Source organism: Mastigoproctus giganteus, chromosome 9 (assembly GCF_048544385.1).
Source record: "Mastigoproctus giganteus isolate SK-2022 chromosome 9, ASM4854438v1, whole genome shotgun sequence".
Classification (NCBI taxonomy): domain Eukaryota; kingdom Metazoa; phylum Arthropoda; class Arachnida; order Uropygi; family Thelyphonidae; genus Mastigoproctus; species Mastigoproctus giganteus.
This window is the reverse complement of record NC_143583.1, coordinates 160,818,969-160,839,844: the sequence shown is the minus strand read 5'-3', so window position 1 is coordinate 160,839,844 and position 20,876 is coordinate 160,818,969. Positions and strand designations below refer to the sequence as shown.

Genomic DNA, 20,876 nt, shown 5'->3' with positions numbered 1-20,876 from the left:
CCCAATCCACAAAGCAGGATCAAAGGGATATGCTAGTAATTACAGACCTGTTTAACTTCTGTTCCAGGGAAATTAATGGAGGCAATGGTTAAAAAGCATTGCGGGATCATCTAGACAAGACTTCAGTTATAGCTCAGACACAGCATGGGTTTATTAAGCAAAAGTCTTGTCTGACCAATTTGATTGGATACTATGATGTAGTCACAAACGAAGTGGATGCAAAGAATAATTTTGATATCATATATTTGGATCTTAGAGAGGCTTTTGATTCTGTTGCACATGGAAGACTGCTGCACAAATTGCAGCAGTGTTGCATTGGATAAAGGGATTGTTGAGTGGGAGTGTTATTAGTGGAGCCCTTAGGGTTCAGTTTCGGGTCCATTGTTGTTTTCTGTATTCATTAATGATATTGATGATGGTATATGAGGCTTAATGTCCAAGTTTGCAGACGATACAAAGGTCGGCAGGGTTGCTAATAGTAGTAGTAGTGGCATTTGATGCCAGAAAGCAAGTGTATGAGCTTATGCAGCATCAGCCAAAAAAAAAAAAAAAATCACACTATTCCCTCCAAATGCCTTGCCAGTTCTTCCTTAAATTTATTCAACCTAACAGTTGGTACGTTTCTCTGGGGTTACTTCTACCCATATGCAGTTCTTTGCATTTGTTAAGGTTAAACTTCAGTTGCCACCTCTTAGCCCATCTACCCAAATTATCTAGATCCTGTTGCAGTATCACACTGCCATTACTGTCACTAACAACTCTGCCAACCTTTGTATCATCTGCAAACTTCGACATTAAGCCTGATATACCTTCATCAATATCATGAAGGTATTGATGAATATAATGACAGCAATGAAAGTACGTTGCTGCAACAGGATCTAGAAAAGTTGAGCAGATGGGCTGAGAGGTGGCAACTGAAATTTAACATTGACAAGTGTAAAGTATTGCGTATGGGAAGCAGTAACTCCACAGTAACTTATCAACTGTGTGGTACTACACTGACAGTGGTAGAGAGCAAAAAGGACCTGGGGGGTAATTGTGCAGACAGATATAAATATTTCTTAACAGTGCAGACAGTCTGCAAGAGTAGCTCATGGTGTCTTGTCATTGATATACAGAGATGTTTTTAGCAGGGATAAGGTGGTGATTATCCCCTTGTATAAGGCAATGGTCAGGCCACACCTTGAGTACTGTATGCTGTCTGGAGGCCTCATTTACAGAAGGATGTAGAGCTGTTGGAACAAGTACAGAGAAGGGCAACAAGATTAGTGAATGGAACAAAGGGTTGCTCTTATGAAGAAAGGCTTAAGCTTTGCAAATTACAGTGTCTGGAGACTATACACCTGCAAGGTGATCTGATTGAGTTGTATAAAGCCTTGAATGGTTTTATACAACTACTCAATGCTGATGGGATTCTCCTGCTCAATGATGATGATGATACAACCTGCTCAATGCTGATGGGATTCTCCCTCTTGCACAGAATAATTGCCTGAGAAGGCATAAATTTAAATTGCGGAAAGACGGTTGTACGTAAGATGGGCAGAAGTTTGCCTTTAGCCAGCGGGTGGTTGATTGCTGGAACAAAGTTCCATCTGTCATTGTAGAAGTTGATAGCTTAAACAGATTCAAGGTAGAACTAGACAAACATTTGGAGCGAGTGGATGGGAGAAATGAGAAGGTTTTTTTTTTTTCTTCTCTGGCTAATTGTATATAATCTTGCTTTCTTGCATCATGTGCCCTTGCTAATGCTAATGCTGATGCTAATGCTAAATAGGATGACCTGCGAGATTTCTTTTCCTTTGTCAGATTACTGTTTCGAAACTTCTGATGAATATCAACTTTTGCTCAGATCGTGTTAGTGAAATTATTCTTGTAGGAATGAAATCCTTTATACCACACGACACTTTAAAATCTTGTCCTTTATCTAAACCATTGATTTCCAATAACTGTGCTAAGGCTCTTCAAGAGAATAATGTTGCATATCTTAGTTGGTTTGCTTCCAATTCTTCAGTCTCATTTTGCTTACACCAGAGCTGCAACAATTATAAAGCAGTTATTAATCAGTAAAAACTAGATTTTGAGCAGGCCAAGAGTAGAAAACTTGCTTCTTGCCCTAATGGTAGCCGAGCATTCTGGTCTCTTGCCAAAGCTATTGGCTGCAACTTTTGCTCATCTCTGCTCAAATCTCTGGCAAAACCAGATGATTCTATTGTCTCTTCAGCCGAGTATATAGCCGACCTGCTAGCATCCCATTTTATTTCCAACTCATATATTAATGATCTTGGTCAAACACCTGCCACCATTCCCAACAAGCTCCATTCAATGCCTCCTGTGGTCTTCCATCAAAAGGATGTCAGAAGGATTTTGAGGAATCTTGATGCTAAGAAAGCTCCAGGTCTTGATGGTATTTTTCCACTTGTTCTCAAAACCTGTGCTCTTGAACTTACTCCTGTTCTTTGCTGCCTTTTTTTATTTCAAAGGTGTTTTTTACCTTCTGTTTGGAAATTTGCTTTTAAACAGGCTTCCAACTTATGGTTTGCAACTTTTTTTTGTAATTGGTTATCTAGTTTTCTCTCTTATCGCTCACTGAGGGTGATGGTAGATGGCACTCTGTCTTCTAACTTCTCCACTAATGCTGGTGTTTTCCCAAGGTTCAGTTCTTTCCCCCACTCTTTTCCTCTTGTATATTAATGACCTTCTTCCATTGACCAGAAATCCTATCCATAGTTTTGCCGATAACAGCACATTGCATTCTACTTTCCAGTTTGAGAAACCTTGCTCTCCTCGATCAGCTTCAACTTCTCGATTATCTGCTCCCAATTCCTTAATTGCCGATTTCCAGTTAATTCCCCATTGGGGCAAAGGCAACTTAGTTGGTTTCAGTGCTAACAAAACTCAGTCCCATCTTATATCTTGCAAAAAGGATTCTTCTGCTCGTATGCTTATCTTTGATGACACTCCAATTTCTAGGCAAGATACTATATCTCTTTTGGGGATTACTCTGACTTCTAATCTCTCTTGGCTGAAGCACATTACAAATATTGCTTCCTCTGCATCTAAAAAACTTGATTTTCTCTTTTCTTTATCGGCGTTACTTTTCTTCCAAACAGTTGTTCAATCTGTACAAATCGCAAATCCACCCTAACATGGAATATTATTCCCACATCTGGGGGCGGTGCCCCCAAAACCTCAGGCTTCTAGATCCCATTCAGAAGAGGGCAATTATATTAATTAATGACTCATCTGTAACAGTGTCTCTCTACTCTGTGTCTTATAGACATTCTATATCTGCTGCATGCCTTTTCTACAGATACTTCCACGGGCACTGTTTCTCTGGATTGGCTTCTATAATTCCAGCTCTCTCTTTTAAAAGAGTCCGAACACGTGCTGCCACCAGCTAACTTCCATTTACTGCAAACTTCAAACTCACAGAACCAACTTTTCATCTTCCTCGTTTATTCATTCAACTGCTTTTTTTGAACATCCTTCATAGGTATTTCCTGAAAATTAGAGTCTACAGAAGTTCATGTCTAAAGTCAACAAATATCTTCTTTTGTCTTGTCAACGTCTCACCCATGCACAGTACTAAGTACTATAGGTTCTAATAGGTCTCACAATACCGGTCAAAATCTTAATACCAGTATTTTTAATTTATGATACCGGTATTTCAAAAAAAAAAAACATTTATTATCGCAATAAATTTTGACGAAAATTAGATGCAATAAAGTAAGGAAAAAAACAAGTAATTACTTGAATTCACATTTTAAATAATAAATATTCTATCAAAAATGATTAAACATACAATTATTCAATTATTCTGAAAACAAAAAAATAAGAGTCCACACTATCTGTCCGAATAAAGTGAGCTCTTAAGAAACTCAATAGTTTTATCGTTTAAACTGGATTTAAAATTTTGGTACATATTTAATTAGCGGCAGAAAATGCCCTTTTGGATTCTCTGCTGGTTGGTGCTCTGTACTGGGATAGTCATAGACAAGTTGCAGTTGAACTCCCCTCTTATTCCCTCATCTTCAAAAAATCTTATTTCCTTTTTATCAAAAATAAAAAATATTTCCTTTTTGACTTTTTATGGCACTACATCCGTAATAACGAAAAAGAGGGATTGACATTTAAGCTTGGTGAGGATACCCAATCTGAGTTGAGTGTGTGTGTGTGTGGGGGGGTATTTATTTATTTATAAATTTTTATTTCCCTGTACTTTAGTATCGCCGTCGGTGGCCATTGTTATGATTTTTGTACAGCAGCTCCCCACAAGCTACCTGACTGTTAAAAAATGAGCATTCCCAGGAGCTGAGGGATTTTCCCCCTCCCACATGAGTATATATATATTATATATTGTATTAATATTATATTAATTAATTAATAAATAAATAATATTCATTTGTATTAATACAAACTTATATATCATATATATATGCTGTATGAGCTGTCAGTTTCTCAAGAGCAATGACACAAATATAAAACAAAAATCATTTTTCATACAAAACTACTTACAAGTATATACATAACTGGTGTTTATTTACATCTAATCTATTCAATTTTCTTATTTAATCTGTTAATACATGCTATCATTTCCATAAAATTTCTCTCAATTAACAATCTCAACTCTATCTACAGCTTCACACACTAAATAATTTAATCTTAATCACCCATATCAATTTTCTTCACAACAGCAATCCATAAGTCGCTAACTTAATGCTAACAATTCCCTGTAATGTCTCTTAATTTAGCAATATAAATTTTCTTTACAACTTCAACCAATAAACCAACTCAATACTAAACATTTCCTTATTTCTCGTGTTTCTTCAACTTCAACCTTACTCTAAAATAATCTCCGACTTTATCTAAGGACCATTTCCAAAACAACACAGTTCAGAGGACTTACCTTTCTTCTCTTTCACGGTGGGATTCTTTTGTGCGGGTTCCTTCCATGGAGTGCAGTGATCTCTCTCTCTCTCTCTCTCTCTCTCTCTCTCTCTCTCTCTCTCTCTCTCTCTCTCTCTCTCTCTCCTTAATTGAACTCTGCATCTCTGCTGTATAGCTCTTCCAATACTGCTCATTTCGGGATTTCGAGAACAGTTCTCTGTTAATACTAAGGAAATTAACACAGCAGTAGTAGAAGCCAATGCACTATCTGACCGGCTTGTTATTCAACTTCCAGATTAAATTCTTGCATAGGAACATGCCTGGCGGAACCCTTCACTATATACTGACACACAGAGTAGTAAGTAACCTACATACTTATCTGTGGCTGGATGCGAAATGAATCCAGAACTTCCACTGGAAGTCTGCAAACCCTGCAAACAACAACCATAAACCCCTATTTTGGTGCGAGCACCTTGTTTATTTTCTTCTCATTTATTTATTTATAATTGATTTGATTGCAGGTTACCATCGCCCCTTTTACTACTTTTTTATACACAAGCTTATGTGCAAACTCCAGAGGGGTTTGCATGCATTTACTTATCTCTCCCTATCTGATTTAAACCTGACCCAATCACGGTGTTATTCTTTAAACTCACTCTTCTTCCTTTGGTGGGAAAAATAGAATATTTTTCCCACTCAACGAAATGCTTTCATCTTTTACCTCTAGATCGATCATCTGTTCACAATACCTCTGAACTGCTCCATACTGCCACCCTTTCCCAAAATGCACTAGGTGTCACATCCTCAAGTAGCGGTGTAATAGAGGGATTAAACTATTGTTCAGAAGCTTTTAATTTTAACCCTCCTGCACCTGCCATACCATTGTTCACCATATTCCTTATTGCCCTACCAGGCCTACTGCCACTAATGGAAATATTTCCATAACAATGTTTTCGTTATTCCTTAACTGCTTTACTTTCACACACACTATACTTACTAAAGAAATATATTTGTAAAAATTTTATATCTTACAGGTTTTATATCTTTCATGGTGTTTTCAGATTTCTGTTGCATTTGTACTGTGTGTGTGTAACCATTCCTCATTTGCAAATTCAGCAGTATTAATGATTTATTGTTGTCGATTTTATAACCTTTATGCGAATAAATCAATGGATAATTATTTTTTAAATTAGTACCGAAAAACTGGTATTTTAGTATCAATATTGGGATTTGAATACAGGAAAAAAACTTTTTTTTTTTTTTTTTTTTTTTTACATTACTGAAATAGGATTTTTTAAAGGAGGATACACAGTTTGTACTTTTTTTACCAGAACCTGCACAGTATTAATATTGTAACTCTGAGGACCCCAATAGAAATGAATGTAAAAGTCATACTGGAAGCTCAGTTCAATCTGATGCAGGGATGTGTAATGGGGAAACTCGACATTTTTGGTTAAAAACAACTCCTAGTAATTTGTTTTTTCTTCAGGAAAGTCATATCTCTGGACGGCAATTCTGGCTTATTTCTTTATTATATCTTTCTGTTTCTGATTAAATATGTGACCATGCTTTGTTCACGAGTGTGCAAATAATACTGTTGTGGTGTGTGGGAGCATGACTTGACCTGTAATTAGTATACTGGTCTGAGTACATCAGTTTACGATATAGTGAAGTTGTTAAATGCATGCCTAGTAAGGAAGGTAGGCTTGAGTTTAACAGCTTCAGTACTATACATTTAAACAAAGTTATTTAGAATTTACTTGTTTATTTTTAATAACAAATAAATATATTCTGAAATCTCAATGAATCTGAAATCTGTGAAGAGCAATCGAGGGTTTTTTAATCATCTTTATATAAAATTGACTGGCATCTTATGATTTGTTTTGATTAAATATTTTATTAATTTTTTTTTTTTTTTTTTTTTTCGTTTGTTTTAATTTTAGGGTGCAGTATTAGCAGCTGTATCCAGTCCTAAATGGAGCAGTTACTATACGGATTCATCAGTAGATGGAAGCACTGACTTTGAAATGGAAGATGAAATTACTTCAGCAGGTAAGTGAATTCTTAAAAATGACTCCTTGTGTATTGTACAAGTAGAAACACTATTATTTCTTTAGATCTTAATTATATAAGAGATGTGAATATCCTTGTGTCTCACCAGGTATCTGAACAGTATCGTTAATATGATAACATACAGGATCTCTTAGAGGTAAGTGACCATAGTGTCTTGGAATAAAATGCTGAAGGAGATCTCGGCAGTAGGGAAAGTAAGCAATTCAGATTCAAAGAGAGGAAGACTGTGGCTGATCAAGATATTTGCTTGACCCATGTCAGTGGGGGTGATTAGGTATAGCAGTTGAAACAATGGAATTGTAAGAATATTTTACAGGAGTCATCCTGGAAGCCATGAATACATTTATACCATTAAAGAACTACCATACAAGAAAGAAGCTGAACAACATGATGTCAAAATGTACAAATGACAAGATGGCTGACAAGTTTGTTAGAATGAAAGATTGTTATAGCTGCAGATTGTTAGGAGACATCGTTTCATATAGCAAATACAAATCAGTCTGTATCAAGGCTACATTATCAACAACTTCTTACAAGGGGCTAGAGAAGTAAACACCTGTCTAACCCCTTGTTTTCCCTATTCTTTTTGATAAAGACAGCTAAGAATAGGGAAAACAACGTATTATATGTAATTTACTTCTTTTTAATTACATGTAAAACTCTTATCTAATTGCAAAGAAAAGAGAATCAGATTGACCACCATTATAAGGTGAAAGTGATGGAACTATAGATCACCTGGCAGATGAGCTCAACAGATATTTCACATTGATCTTTACAACTGACTGCATCCAGTTTAAAGATTGGCATCTACAGATCAATTTAATTTTTGTAGTGGGGTAAATTATGGAATCTGTGGTCAAGGATATACTATGAATCATTTCAACAAGAATGGAATTCTTTAAGCATCACGGTACAGTTTTATAAAGGAGAAAACATGTCTTCTCTATTTATAAGCCTACGTCTAACCTGATGAATCATTATGATGGTTTTACTAAATGGCTGGATGCATGAAATAATAAAGCATTTTGATAGGTCTCCAATGAATAGTATTGTTCAAACTGGAGCAAGCTGAGGATTATAGACAAAATTCTTAGGTGGATCGGGAGAGCTGGAAAAAGGATAGTTATTGATATTTTATGTGATAAATTGTTATAACAGTGTTACTAAAGGGCTGGATGCATGAAATAGTAAAGCATTTTGATAGTCTCTGGTGAATGAGTATCGTTCAAACTGGAGCAAGCTAGCGATTAAGATCCTCAGGTGGATCAAGATAGAGGATAGTTATTGATGACATCCTTCTGAGGTTAGATTACAAACGAGATCTCTCAGGAATCACTGCTAGAATATTTCTTGTTTCTAACTCTCTTAAATAATATGATGGAGGTGTGCAGGAAACTGTCTGTAAATGTTTGTAGATGGTATGAAGGTCATAGGGTGGTAAAAAAATCTCAGTTAGATGGGACTCCATAGGTGGTTTCCAGTCAGGCCCTGCCCTTTGTTATCATCTTTATAATGGAAACAAAGGATGAGGCACCTCAAACTTTAATAATTACTTTATCTTCTTTAAACTGAAATTGGATTTACTTAATATATAATATGTCAACTTCTTAGTTGAGACCTCATTCTCTGCTTTTTCAGGACCAACTTGCAGTTGCAGCTGTAATATTTAGGTTTTTTGGGATTTTTTATAATCAAACTCATTTTGAAAACCACTAGAATAGAATATCTGAAGAAAAGATTATTAAAGAATTCTAAAACTGGTAGAACTAGGATTTTAGCCATTGTCAGATTTTTTTCAAACACAAGTTTTGAAATCTAATATCATGGTGAACTGAGTTATGTACAATTGTTGAGATATTCTGTGGTGTTTTTATGAAGCGACTAAGCAATATGTTGCCACTACAACAGTTAAAGCATATTGCTCAACTTGGTTAAAGTTTATTGAGCAATGAATATAAATATTAAAAATCATTAAAAATGATTTTTAATATTTATAGTAAAATTTAATATTTTTACTATATGTATTATATTATACAGTAGACTCTGGATTTTCCAGGATAGATGGTAAAAAAAAAAAAAAAAAAAAAATTCGAGATAATTGATTTCCCGGTTAATCCAAAAATACAGTAAGTCCCCAACATACGTTCCAGGACTTCTTAGATAAGTCGAGTTTTATGTAACTTGGGAATGACTAATAAAATATTGCTACTATATCCCTGATATATCAAAATTACAAAAACCACATAATATCCTCAGAAGAATGAAGAAAAATAGTTATATATTTTTTATATATTCATTATATATATAGAAAAAAACAGTTATATTTTTAATTAATTCAATTAAAAACTTTATCTGGGGACAGCAGTGAAGTAGCTGGAGTGGCACAAGAAAAGAAAACATAAAAGTAGTAAAAAAATGCATGTTATTGTACAGTAAAAACTGATGTATTTCATAGCCTTGATTATTATAGTTGATTTCATTGGTGCCGATCCCTTCGTCGCTTCTCATATTCTGTCTTTTTCCTTTGTTATTGTGTTCTCTGTTGGCACTGAAAAATTTAAATTCTGTACGATACTTAACCCCAGGGGCTCACATCTGGTGAGTATGGGCTTGGCACACCCAGAGTCCTGAGCTGGATATCATCATTCTTCTCTTTCTTGGTGATTCCTTTCTACTTCTGTCTATCTCTTTCTCACTCTCAGGGTAACTTGGGATTATTTTTGGCTGGTGCAGCATAAGCTTTAGGCTTCCTTGCACCATATGGCTAATAATAATAATAAAAATCTGTTGTTCTCTGCACCTTTGCATCATGGGCACAAAATAGTGCCTCTCTTGTATCCAGTCCTTCCCTAAATCCAAACCGCACATTGTCAATCGACTCCTCACAATTCCTGAAAATCTGGTTTTTGAATTATTTTTAGGAACATTTTGAGTACTTGGCTCATCAAACTAATTAGTATGAATTCTCCACAAGTTCTAGTGTTTAGTGTTTTAGGAAGAGTGATGAATGTAGATGTCAGCCAGTCCCGAGGCATGTTGCCTGTATAGTAAATTCTGTTAAATAATTCATCAAGAATGTCGGTGTTTTTGTAGTCAAGCAATTTGATTTTTTTCCACTGTGATTTCATTGTGTCCTTTGGCTTTTCCCTTCCTTATTGATTTAATCACTCTCTCCGCCTTGGATCTTAGGATGGATGGCCCTACCACTGCATCGTTGTTATCATCTAGCCCACATTCACTGTTGGCGAAGAGGTCTTTTATGTATTTAGTCCACATGTACAGTTTTTCTGATTCTTCCATGATAATCTCACCTTTGTCATTGTGGATTGAAGTTGGTTGTTTCCTTCTGTTAATTCTTGAAATATCTTTAATCTTTTTGTGAAGATTGAAATCATCATGTTTTTCTTGTAAAGCTTCTATTTCTCTGCATATTTCTGTGATCCAGCTCTCATTAACTGATATGTTAATGAATTTTTTAACTTCTCTAAGTCAACTTTCCTCATCAGTTACTTTCTTCTAGTAGCCTTCAGTCTCATCTTGATCTTGGTTATGACTGTATAGTGGTTTGAATCAGTATCTGCACTGGGATATGTCTTAGTGCTTTTACTACTGCTCCGAAAATGCTGATTGATCATGATATAGTTAATTTGGTTTCTAATTACCTTTTGTGTGCTGTCTAGGAGACCTCCGTGTATAGAGCTTCTCTTGGGGAGTTGAAACCAGGCGTTAGCAATCATCGAGTTCTCCTCTTGGCAAACTTGTATCAGCCGATCCCCTCTTTCATTCCTTTTTCCAAGATCAAATTCTCCTACAGTTTCACCAGATTTGCCTTTTCCAACCTTAGCATTCAGATCTCCCTTAGCAATATTTAGGTCTTATTTCTTTTGATGATGTACCCAAAGTGACTTTTAATTATGTACATCAGAGAATTTCTCCAGTTGAGATGAGTTTAAATGATCAAGCTCTTTTTTTCCTTATACTGACTACTGTTTACATAAGAACATGCATCGAGAGTTTGAAAGGATATTTATAAAAAATATCTGTTCTGTGTACTACATTTGTCATTGTCTATGGTTCGAAAACAACACAGAGTAACCAGCTGCTAAAGATACGTCATTCAAACGCACTGCATTTCCCGACATCGACAGGATCGTTTGTGTAATAGCTGTAGAGGATCACTTAAGAACAAGGATCTTAAGTGTTACCCAACGGCCAAGTGATACTTACAACAGTTGTCTTTATTTCTCCTAACAGTGACATACAGGATATAATTGATTTCATTCATTTTTGTTTTGTTGACGTACTCATACTGGCATACCCATGATCATGAGAGGCATATCATACCGGCATATTGCATACCCATGATCATGAGAGGCATATCATACCGGCATATTGCATACCCATGATCATGAGCAGCAATTTCATCGTTAACTTCAGATTGGAAGAAATTAAACCGTTAATTAGTTTCCTGCAAGAAACATTCAGTCTAATTCTCAACACTAATCCCTCAATTTCAACTACAAGATCGGGTACCTCAATCGTTTTCGAGAGATATTTAGATACATTACAAATGCAACTATATGTCTCTTACTTAATTTATCATAAAACCATTGTATCTTGTCTTCCAGCTGAAATTACGGAAATTTGTGAATGCTCTATAAAATATTTACAGTACAAAAGCTCTTTTGTTTCATAATCAATATATACTAATCAAAATACCTGAAAGAAATGTGAAGATTAGTAACCTTTATGGAAATGACGTCATTTCTATCAAAATGATGCATTTGACAGGCATTTCTGCTTCGCATTTTTGTAACAAATTGGTTTTACTTCAGTCCGGAATTTAGTAGGTGCCACCAAAGATGTCTACACATAGAAGAAAAAAAAAGGAAAAAAAAAAAAAAAAAAAAAAAACACAAAAAAAATCAGACCAGCCTATTCAAAGTCGAAGTGATGGCTTAGGTGGAGAGTAATGTCATCTAGTGTCACTTCCAATAACTATCACCCACCACTGGATGTAAAAACCAAAGCTAAAATGGTCTTGCCCTTCCCTTGTGGTAGCCATACAGGGGACAGTGATACTTTCTTCATTGTCTTCCTCAGGCATATCTCTTTTATCGTGACACAAGTGACTTTATCCTGCTGTACACTTGATGCAGTATGTTCAGTATTTCTACTTGTCATCTTCATCCACCTATGGAGACAGATCTCTGTATGCTATGAAGTGACCAAGATAAATACTGATGTAACAATGATGACTAAAGGATAACAATGATGACATAAAGGATAAAACTATACACCACTTGGTTGGAATAGTTCCCAACCATTCAGGCCTCTAAACAGTTAATAGCAGATGAGAGATGGGCCACGGACATGAAGAACCTGATAAAAACCTGATAGCTCCTGCAACCTTGGAAAAAAAAAAAAAAAAAAAATCAAGAACAGTGTGAACTACAGAGAATACTGATACAACCAGTACATATACAAGAAGTACAACCTGGAGCAGCTAAAGTGGAAATGACAAGGTCCCAATATACAGAATAGAAAATGAGTAAAAGCCACTAGCAGAATTCGTGGCGATGGACCCACAAAGACCCACACCATAATGAAGCAGAAATCCAACAGAGTCCCGTGACGTCACAAAACAACCTTAATATGCAAATAATACTAGATTTTCTCAACAATAACAAAGTATCACTAGATGCTATCCAAACAGCCCATTTATTACGCTGCTGTAGCAGGCACCAGGATGAATGGAAGAGAAACCAGAGACCAACAGAAAAGAAAACACAAAAAACAAGAAATCATGCTAATGAGCAAAGTGTGAAAGGAATGTACACTTTGCATCGATAATAATTCCCAGGTATTTTATCTATTGAACAGTTCTGGTTCTGATGGGGTCATTGCCCAGTTTGATAGTAGGAGACCTGGTGGCAGTGAGTGAGCTTGTGATCAAAATGGCCCGAGTTTTTTCTGCAGAGATGCTTAGATGATGGATGTTCACCGAGGAATTTATTTTGTGCAGAGCAGAGTTTGTTCTGGATTCAAGTTGAACTCGGGAATCGGCTTTTACGAGGACAGTGAGATCATTCACATAAGCAAGGAATGAAGTATGAAGTTTGTGTGATAGGGGAGCTCAATTTTCTTCTGGCAGTCATTGAGTGAGTGCCCACAAGTAGATACATTTTGGGAACAAGAATGAGTTGTGTACTCAAACTGAAAGCATTTAGGGACATGGATGTACTCTTTGTATCTTGTCATTGATTGTTAGAAGAGGTTGCCTTTGCAGGTTGTTGAGACTTGCAGTTTGAATAAATTCAGATGTCAACAGTATAGTTACCATGTGAGGGATGCAGCAAATAATTTTTTTTTTTTTTTTTATCTACTGTGTTGTTTTTTTTCCTGGCCATTGCAGCAGAAGCCTATGGCTCTGTTGCACTATATGGCTATTACTTTTGCTCCAGAGGTATGATTTTTTTTATTTATTTATTTTTTTTTTTGTTGGGCAGAGTAAATAATGATTGAGATGGGAGCTTTTATTGTACATCAGCAATACTGAATATATATATATGTATATATATTTCCATTTTTTTCAGAAATTCTCCAAACTTCTCAGAAACAAGTTAAACAGTCCTTGCTGCTAGGATTCCATATCAATCAATAAAATCTTGTTTTTGAAGTGCCTACTGTTGGACTGGTATGCAGTTGCAGAAGTGTGAACTACCATGAGCACTAAGACAAACCTTTCAAATATTAATAAGAGTGTATTATCCCTTTATTTCTATATGAATTGTGTTCTGCAGAATCCATCTTTCCAGCCGAACCTTAAGTAATCCAACCCCTTTTTAGGACTCTCTCAAGGTTACTTCTGGGAATTAATTAAATGAAAGAATCCAGTGAAAGAATTTTGTGAATTCTCTCACTGGATTTAGGTTGTGACAGTAACCACAGGTCCATCAGTGGTAGGAAGCAGTTCTGAAATGTTAATTTGAATTGTTACCTTACAGAATTATGAAGTTTACTCAGACAGTTTACCTCATAAATATTTATGAAAAAAGCTGATGTTTTATTTACAGTAGTACTCAGCTTTCCCCATTCAGACTGCACAATTTTAAAACATTCTGATAGAGGAGTGCATTTTCAGAATGGAATCAGATAGTGAGGTTCTTCAAAATCAAAGAATTGTAGTGGCAAAGAAAGAACTGATGGAAACTATTCATAACATCTGAAAAATATCTGTTGGAGTGACACTATTAATAAACCTGTAGTGAGATGCTGGGTCAAGCATTTGAGTTAATCAGAATTAGGAAAACTGAACTTCATGATCAACCATGCAGCAATCAGCCAATCTCAGTAGTAACTCTGAAAAACATAAAACTTGCAAATAACATTGCACCCTGTATATGACATGATGGAATCATCATGCCACATACATGATGCATCACATACATAAATAAATAGCTAGCATATCAAAGTTGTCTTTCTGGTTTGTTTCACAACAGATAATGCTGCACTGCAGGATTCAAATTGAAGATGAAAGTGTCTTATAGTCTCATGTTTATATTTATGATTTTTTTTCTGCAGGAAGATTTTTTTCACTGCAGGATTCAAATTGAAAATGAAAGTGTCTTATAGTCTCATGTTTATATTTGATTTTTTTTTCTGTAGAATTTATAAAAGTTTTGTCTTAAAGAAAATACCATATGTTAAAAGCACATCTTTAAATTTAAATTATTCATTAAAAAAATTGCATCTACTAAGTATTGCGACAATTGATAGGAGATCTAATATTTTGTGTACAACGAGCAGAACTGAAAACAAAAACTGTAGTCAGAAAAAAATTGGATCCGACAGATAATTGACACTGTCTTAGCCATGATCAGAAGAATGAGTACTAACGGGTTTATATAGAACTAATCCCTATTCTGCTTAGTCAGTAGGTAGCAGTGCTCCTGCTTTGAGATGGTGGGGCCGGTAATCTAGGAGAAAAAGCTTTCATTACAAGGGTTCATTCAACCCCAACAATATATCAGCAATTTGTATTTCATCTGCTCTATCCACAGCTTAAACTCCTAATACCTAGTGTTGAAAATGTTTTCTTTGAATTTTCCACAGAAAATTCCAGAAATATGTGCTAATTATTGCACAGTTAGGAAATACCCATGACTAAGTTAAACCTAATTATATGCACATGTTGATTAATATGTCAAGAAGACATTGATAGTAAGTTTATTTTACTGCATGTTTTCCTCCAGTTGGTAATGCTCTCTGGCTTCAAGATATCGATGCATCATCTGGAATCAAATGTGAACACTGGCTTTCCTCTAATCAAGGTGTAGTTTCACTAGTATGGTTTTTAAATATAATTTTCTCACTGAAGGGAGTTTTAAGTTTCAAAAATTAATTAAAAATATATATTTTTTTAATATAGAACAGGATTTTTTAAAATCTGTATTCAGAATAGATTTTGAATTATTAAATAGTTTTAGTAAAGATTTACCACATGAAGTATTTTATTAGTTTAGTATTAGTAACGGCCATATGGTGCAAAAGTTTATTGGAACAAGAGGACAATTATGACAATATGACCAACCTGTCCCATCCTGTTACAATAGGCCCAACCAAATAAATTGTTTTGTATTTCCTTCTGGTCTATTGCTGAAGACATCCATACTTCCAACTCTGTTCTATCCTTTTTCATGCATTTTTTTGTGACTTCAGTGTGCCATGTGGCATCGGGCTGGATAGAGTCATTGAATATTTATGGGCAGTTCTTTGGCTGTGTGTTTCACATAGTTTGCAATTGTTTTGATGGCTGATGTGAGAGAGCAACGTTCTTGCATCAAGTTTTGTTTCCTTCTTAATGACACAGCAGCAGAAACCCATAAGAACTTGAAACAAGCTTTTGGTGACAATGCTTTAGGCCAGATGTAGACCTACTACTGGTTTAACTGGTCAAATGTTGGCTGATGACGACAATCGCTCTGGGCATCCATCCTTGAGCACCAACGAAGAAAATATTGTAAAAGTTCAGGCGGTGATCCATGAAAACTGTAGGTGGACCATCCACGACATTTGTGGCATTGTAGGACTATTGTACGGCATGTCAGTGGATTTTGTCAGACGAGTTGAACATGAAAAGAATTGTGGCCAAATTAGTAGCACGGTTACTGAGTGAAGACTAAATGCAGCATCGCACGGAAGTTAGCAGATATCTTCAAGAATGGGCCTACAATGACAACTTTGGTGACAAGAGTTGGGTATATGGGTACAACCCAGAAATCACGCAACAATCATCCCGGTGGAAGAGCACATCTTCGCCCCAACCAAAGAAAGCCCGACAAGTGAGGAGCAAGGTGAAGTCAATGCTGATCTGTTTTTTGGACATTGACGGAATTATCCATAAGGAATTTGGCCAGACTGTCAATGCAAAGTTCTACTGCGACGTTCTGAGGCAGTTAAGGAAAGCCGTTAGGAGGAAACGTCCAGAGAAGTGGCACATAAAGAACTGGGTCCTTCATCATGACAGCACAGAGGCCGTCGCATCTCTCACTGTGCCACAGTTTTTGTCATCCAACAACATGAAAATCGTCCCCCCCTTATTCTCCAACATTAGCCCCCTGCGACTTCTTCCTCTTTCCAAGAATGAATCAAGCTAAAGGGTCGAAGATTTGACAACATTTGTTTGTTTGTTATTTGGTTTTTAGGAGCATTAGCAACTAAGGCTATATTGCTCCAGGGATATGCGGTGGTTATTCCTGACCTTTCCGCATCCTCCATATTTGATGGGCACGGGCTCAAACCCGGTATAATCAAGAAGCATGTGCTACGGACTGCTGCTTCTGCCCACCTGACTACAGAGGCGCCGTTTTGACAACATAGAAGATATCCAAACAATTGTAGGCGGTGCTGGTGCTGATGAACATTATGATGAAGGACTTTCAGGACCCATCAAATCATGGGATAAGTGCTGAGATCGGTGTTTCTGATCATCCCCCACCCCCTTATTCGCCGGCACTAGATCCCCATGACTGCTTCCTCTTCCCAAGAATGAAAATCAAGCTGAAGGAATGACAATTCGATAATTGTAGATTACTTAAATAATAATAATCTACGTATTATCCTACCATACCATAGTAGTTTTTACAATCAGTTCCGCCGCATATTCAAAGGTACCGACATCACCCTCACATTCTCAACTTATAATAAACTTGGCTCATTATTTAATTCATACAAAGACATACGAAAATATCATATCAGCGATATGAACAATATTATTTACCTAATAAAATGTCAACCTAACTGCAATGCATGTTACATTGGTAGTACAACTTCAAAATATGGTTCTATTAAAACATCAAACACACGTGCGTACAACCACTACAATAGTTTTAAGACAAGCCAAACCAACACAGAACTAGCATCACATGTTCAATCTCACAGTCACACCCCCTTAGTAGATGCAGCCATTCCCATTATCAAATTAAAATCCAGTTTTAAAATCTTCCAATATGAAGCCCTAGTCTTAGAATGGTTCTGTCGCCATTCCAATCTCCAAGTATTAAATACCAAACTACCTTACAACATTGCACCGGCTTGGAATCTCATGCACCTGAGATTTCCACATGTAACCAGGAGCATCATGGTAACTTAGCTTTCTTAAATACATGCGTTCACTCTCAACCCATCATTGCCAACTGAAGATGTGGATAACCAAAGCCACTTGTTATGGCTATTGGCCTCCAGTATTAACCATTTATTTTCAACTTTAATATTGACAACCAAGGACGAAGACTTGCACTTCTACTTCCTTGCGCATATTTTAACTTCTGTTTTTAAACCCCAACTTACTTACTCCTAATTTAAATTAAAATTATCATCCACCCTATTCAAACATCAATTGCAGATTATAAAAAAAGGTGAGTACCATAATAAATTAAGCTATGCTATCATATTAACTGAAGGGTTGAATATTTGACAGCATAGAGGATATCCAAACTGAATTGCATGTGGTGCTCGTGCTGAACACTACGACGAAGGACTTTCAGGACCCATCAAATCATGGGAGAAGTGCAGGGATCGGTGTTTCTGCTCTCAAGGGGACTACTTTGAAGCTGATGGTGGCGAATAAGACCCAGGGTGAGTCTAATTTATTTTTTAAATACATTTCTGTAACTTTTGGGTAGCACCTCGTAATTGTTAATCTGTAGCAATCCTAAACTGACAAAACTCATTGATGGAACCGCCTAGTTCAACTCTGGCCAGATCGGTGGCCTTCTTCTTCCAAAGGTATGGTTACAAGGACATTTATCCCATCTGTGTACTTTGCCTTAAATAAGTCTGTTATAAAATGGTTCAGTCCAAGTCTCCGTACTCCTTTTCTTTTAACTGGCCATTGTTCTCTTCTTGATAAACTTGCTGTGCTTAACTTGTCTTGATTCTCGTCTCTGTAACTGTGACAGCCCTGAAGACTGGCAGCATGTTCTTTTCACCTGGCCATATTACTTGGAACTTCATTAGCCTCTGTCTGCTGTGTCAACCATTTTCTCTGGACAATGAGTCATCTCCCTTGGATTCCAAATAAAAATTTAATCTTCTGCAAGATTTTGCATGTAAATCTTCACCAGACGTGGACAACTCATTAGTAGTGCTTAAATCCCAGAAACTACTGCTATTCCATCTCTCCCAGCAGCCAGGGCCATCATCCTCCATTGTCTCCATTTTGTCACTACCACTACCTTTGACGTGGACAGTTCCTAATCTTACTCATATAGTGCTGAATGATTACTGTTTTCCTGTCTTTTATCTCCTGGCCTCAGGTGGGATCATCAGCTGACATGGGTGGAATCTGTATCTCTTCCCTCTGTCTCCTTTTAATTCATGTCTTTTTCTTTTGACCATCTATCAAGTGTTTACTTTCTTACTTTTTATTCTTCCTCCTTCTTTTACTGTTATTCTTTCCTCTATTATGTTTCTCACTGTGGGCAGAAGCCTTGTGCTGGTGCGGGATTTTTATTTTATTTTATTTTATTTATTTTTATGTTTATTTTTCCAATTTTTGTTTTGTAGATTGCTAAAATTCCTTATTTTTATAATTTTATTTTATTTTATTATTTTATTTATTTTATTTTTAATTCCTTTTATTTTGCTCATTTTTTTGAATGGTTTGAACATTCAGCATTGGTGCGGCATTGGATAACCCATTTGGACTATCCCGTGTGGCTTAACTCCTCATAGCACAGTCGGGTATCAGGACTTACCTTTCTGATAGCAAACTACTAAACAACATAACATCATATGCACAGCACAAATATAGCATTACACACGTTTCTCTCTCCTTCCTGCAGGGTTTCTGTATCATAACACTTTACCATGGCAGAATCAAACTAGTGTTTGGGAGTTGCCTTATATAAGGTACTATACTTATTATTAGCCATAAGGTACAAGGAATGCTGCACCAGCAAAAAAAAAAAAATTAAAATTTGAATTACCCTGAGAGTGAGAAAACAAGAGTCAGAAGTACAAGGGAATCACCAAGAAAGAGAAGAATGATGATATCCAGCTCAGGACCCTGGGTGTGCCAAGCCCCCCATACTCACCAGATGTGAGCCCCTGGAGTTACATGGCTACATTGCATTGTCCACCTAACCAACAGATCATAATAATTGACTAATAAATAATATTTCCACATAATATTATTGCCTAGTATATGTATTAATTAAACATTTCTTTTTATTTTCTAAGGGTGTGAATACATTCTGTTAACCCCTTCCTGGAACATTTTTTCCTGAAAATGTGCCATAATGGATCGACTTTTTTTTATTTTACAGATTAAAAGTATGCACCATGCGAATACTCGTATAGTTTTTTTGTGTTTTTTATAAATTTTTAGTAGAAAATACATGGGAATAATTAACCCATTTGGGCTATCCCGAGTTATCTCGTGTATGCCCAAAAAAGTATGCAAATTATACAGATTTTTTTTAATAAATTAGTGCTTGAGTTAAAAGAAAGGAACAGAAAAACATTCTTCACCACTCATTGTATAAATAAATTTAAAAAATCAAGTGGAATGCACAAGAAGTATTCTCCTGACACAAGCGATAATCGTGAACTAACTTCATGAGGGCACCGAAATATTTTTGAATATTGTTTTCTCATTGGTTAACGCTTATCAGTATTCAGCATTTAAGATGGCAAATTTATTTTGCTTACTGGCGGCACATAGTAACCTGCGCTATTGTTCTGACATTGCAATTCAATAAGTAAATATAAGTAAAATGAAAGCCAGTCATCTGCTGCTAGCCGTAAGAAAATCCCGAGAAATCTTGGGATTTATCTGACTAATGCAAAATTAGCCAGATAAAATGCCTGAGAAAATATGATTCAATCATATATTTAGAGGTATTATTGTATCCCGTGATATTTTTTGTGTAGTTCCAAATAACTTTTAAAACTAAAAATGAGATATCTTGAGATAATCCATGAAGGGGTTAACATTTAAATTACTAAAACAAAATAAATTTTAAATGATGTCAGAGTTCATTCTTCCCCTACATGTGGCGCAGCTGTATTTCTTGCTGTGAGCCACAGTAGTTTATTACATGTCAAATTCTTACCATTGAGTGTGTTCACATTTTGTACATGTTATCTGTATTTTGCTTATTGAGGTGTTTTAGGGTATTGCAAATTTTACACATTTTGGAAAGTTTTTGCAGCTTACTGTGTTTGTATGCAACAATAAATTGGATACACTGAGTGCTGCCGAATTAACCAATAGCATAAGATATTTAGCTTTTAACTTTTTCTCTCTCTATGTGAGGTATCCCTGTTGGCTACTGTTAAAAAGTTTCCCAACAGTATGTGTGTCTCTAATTTTGAATGGACTATTTCCTTTGCAAAAGTTGGACATACTT

General features: G+C 36.0%; 1 protein-coding gene across 1 annotated transcript in view; it reads left to right on the top strand.

Moving 5' to 3' along the window:
* The window catches only part of LOC150080848 (peripheral plasma membrane protein CASK-like), a 669,094-nt gene that overhangs the window by 203,037 nt on the left and 445,181 nt on the right, over window positions 1-20,876 (top strand). Inside the window, exon 9 of the mRNA XM_090381386.1 lies at window positions 6,831-6,939. Within this exon, the coding sequence (XP_090237512.1) occupies window positions 6,831-6,939 (109 nt within the window). The remainder of the gene's footprint in view (window positions 1-6,830; window positions 6,940-20,876) is intronic.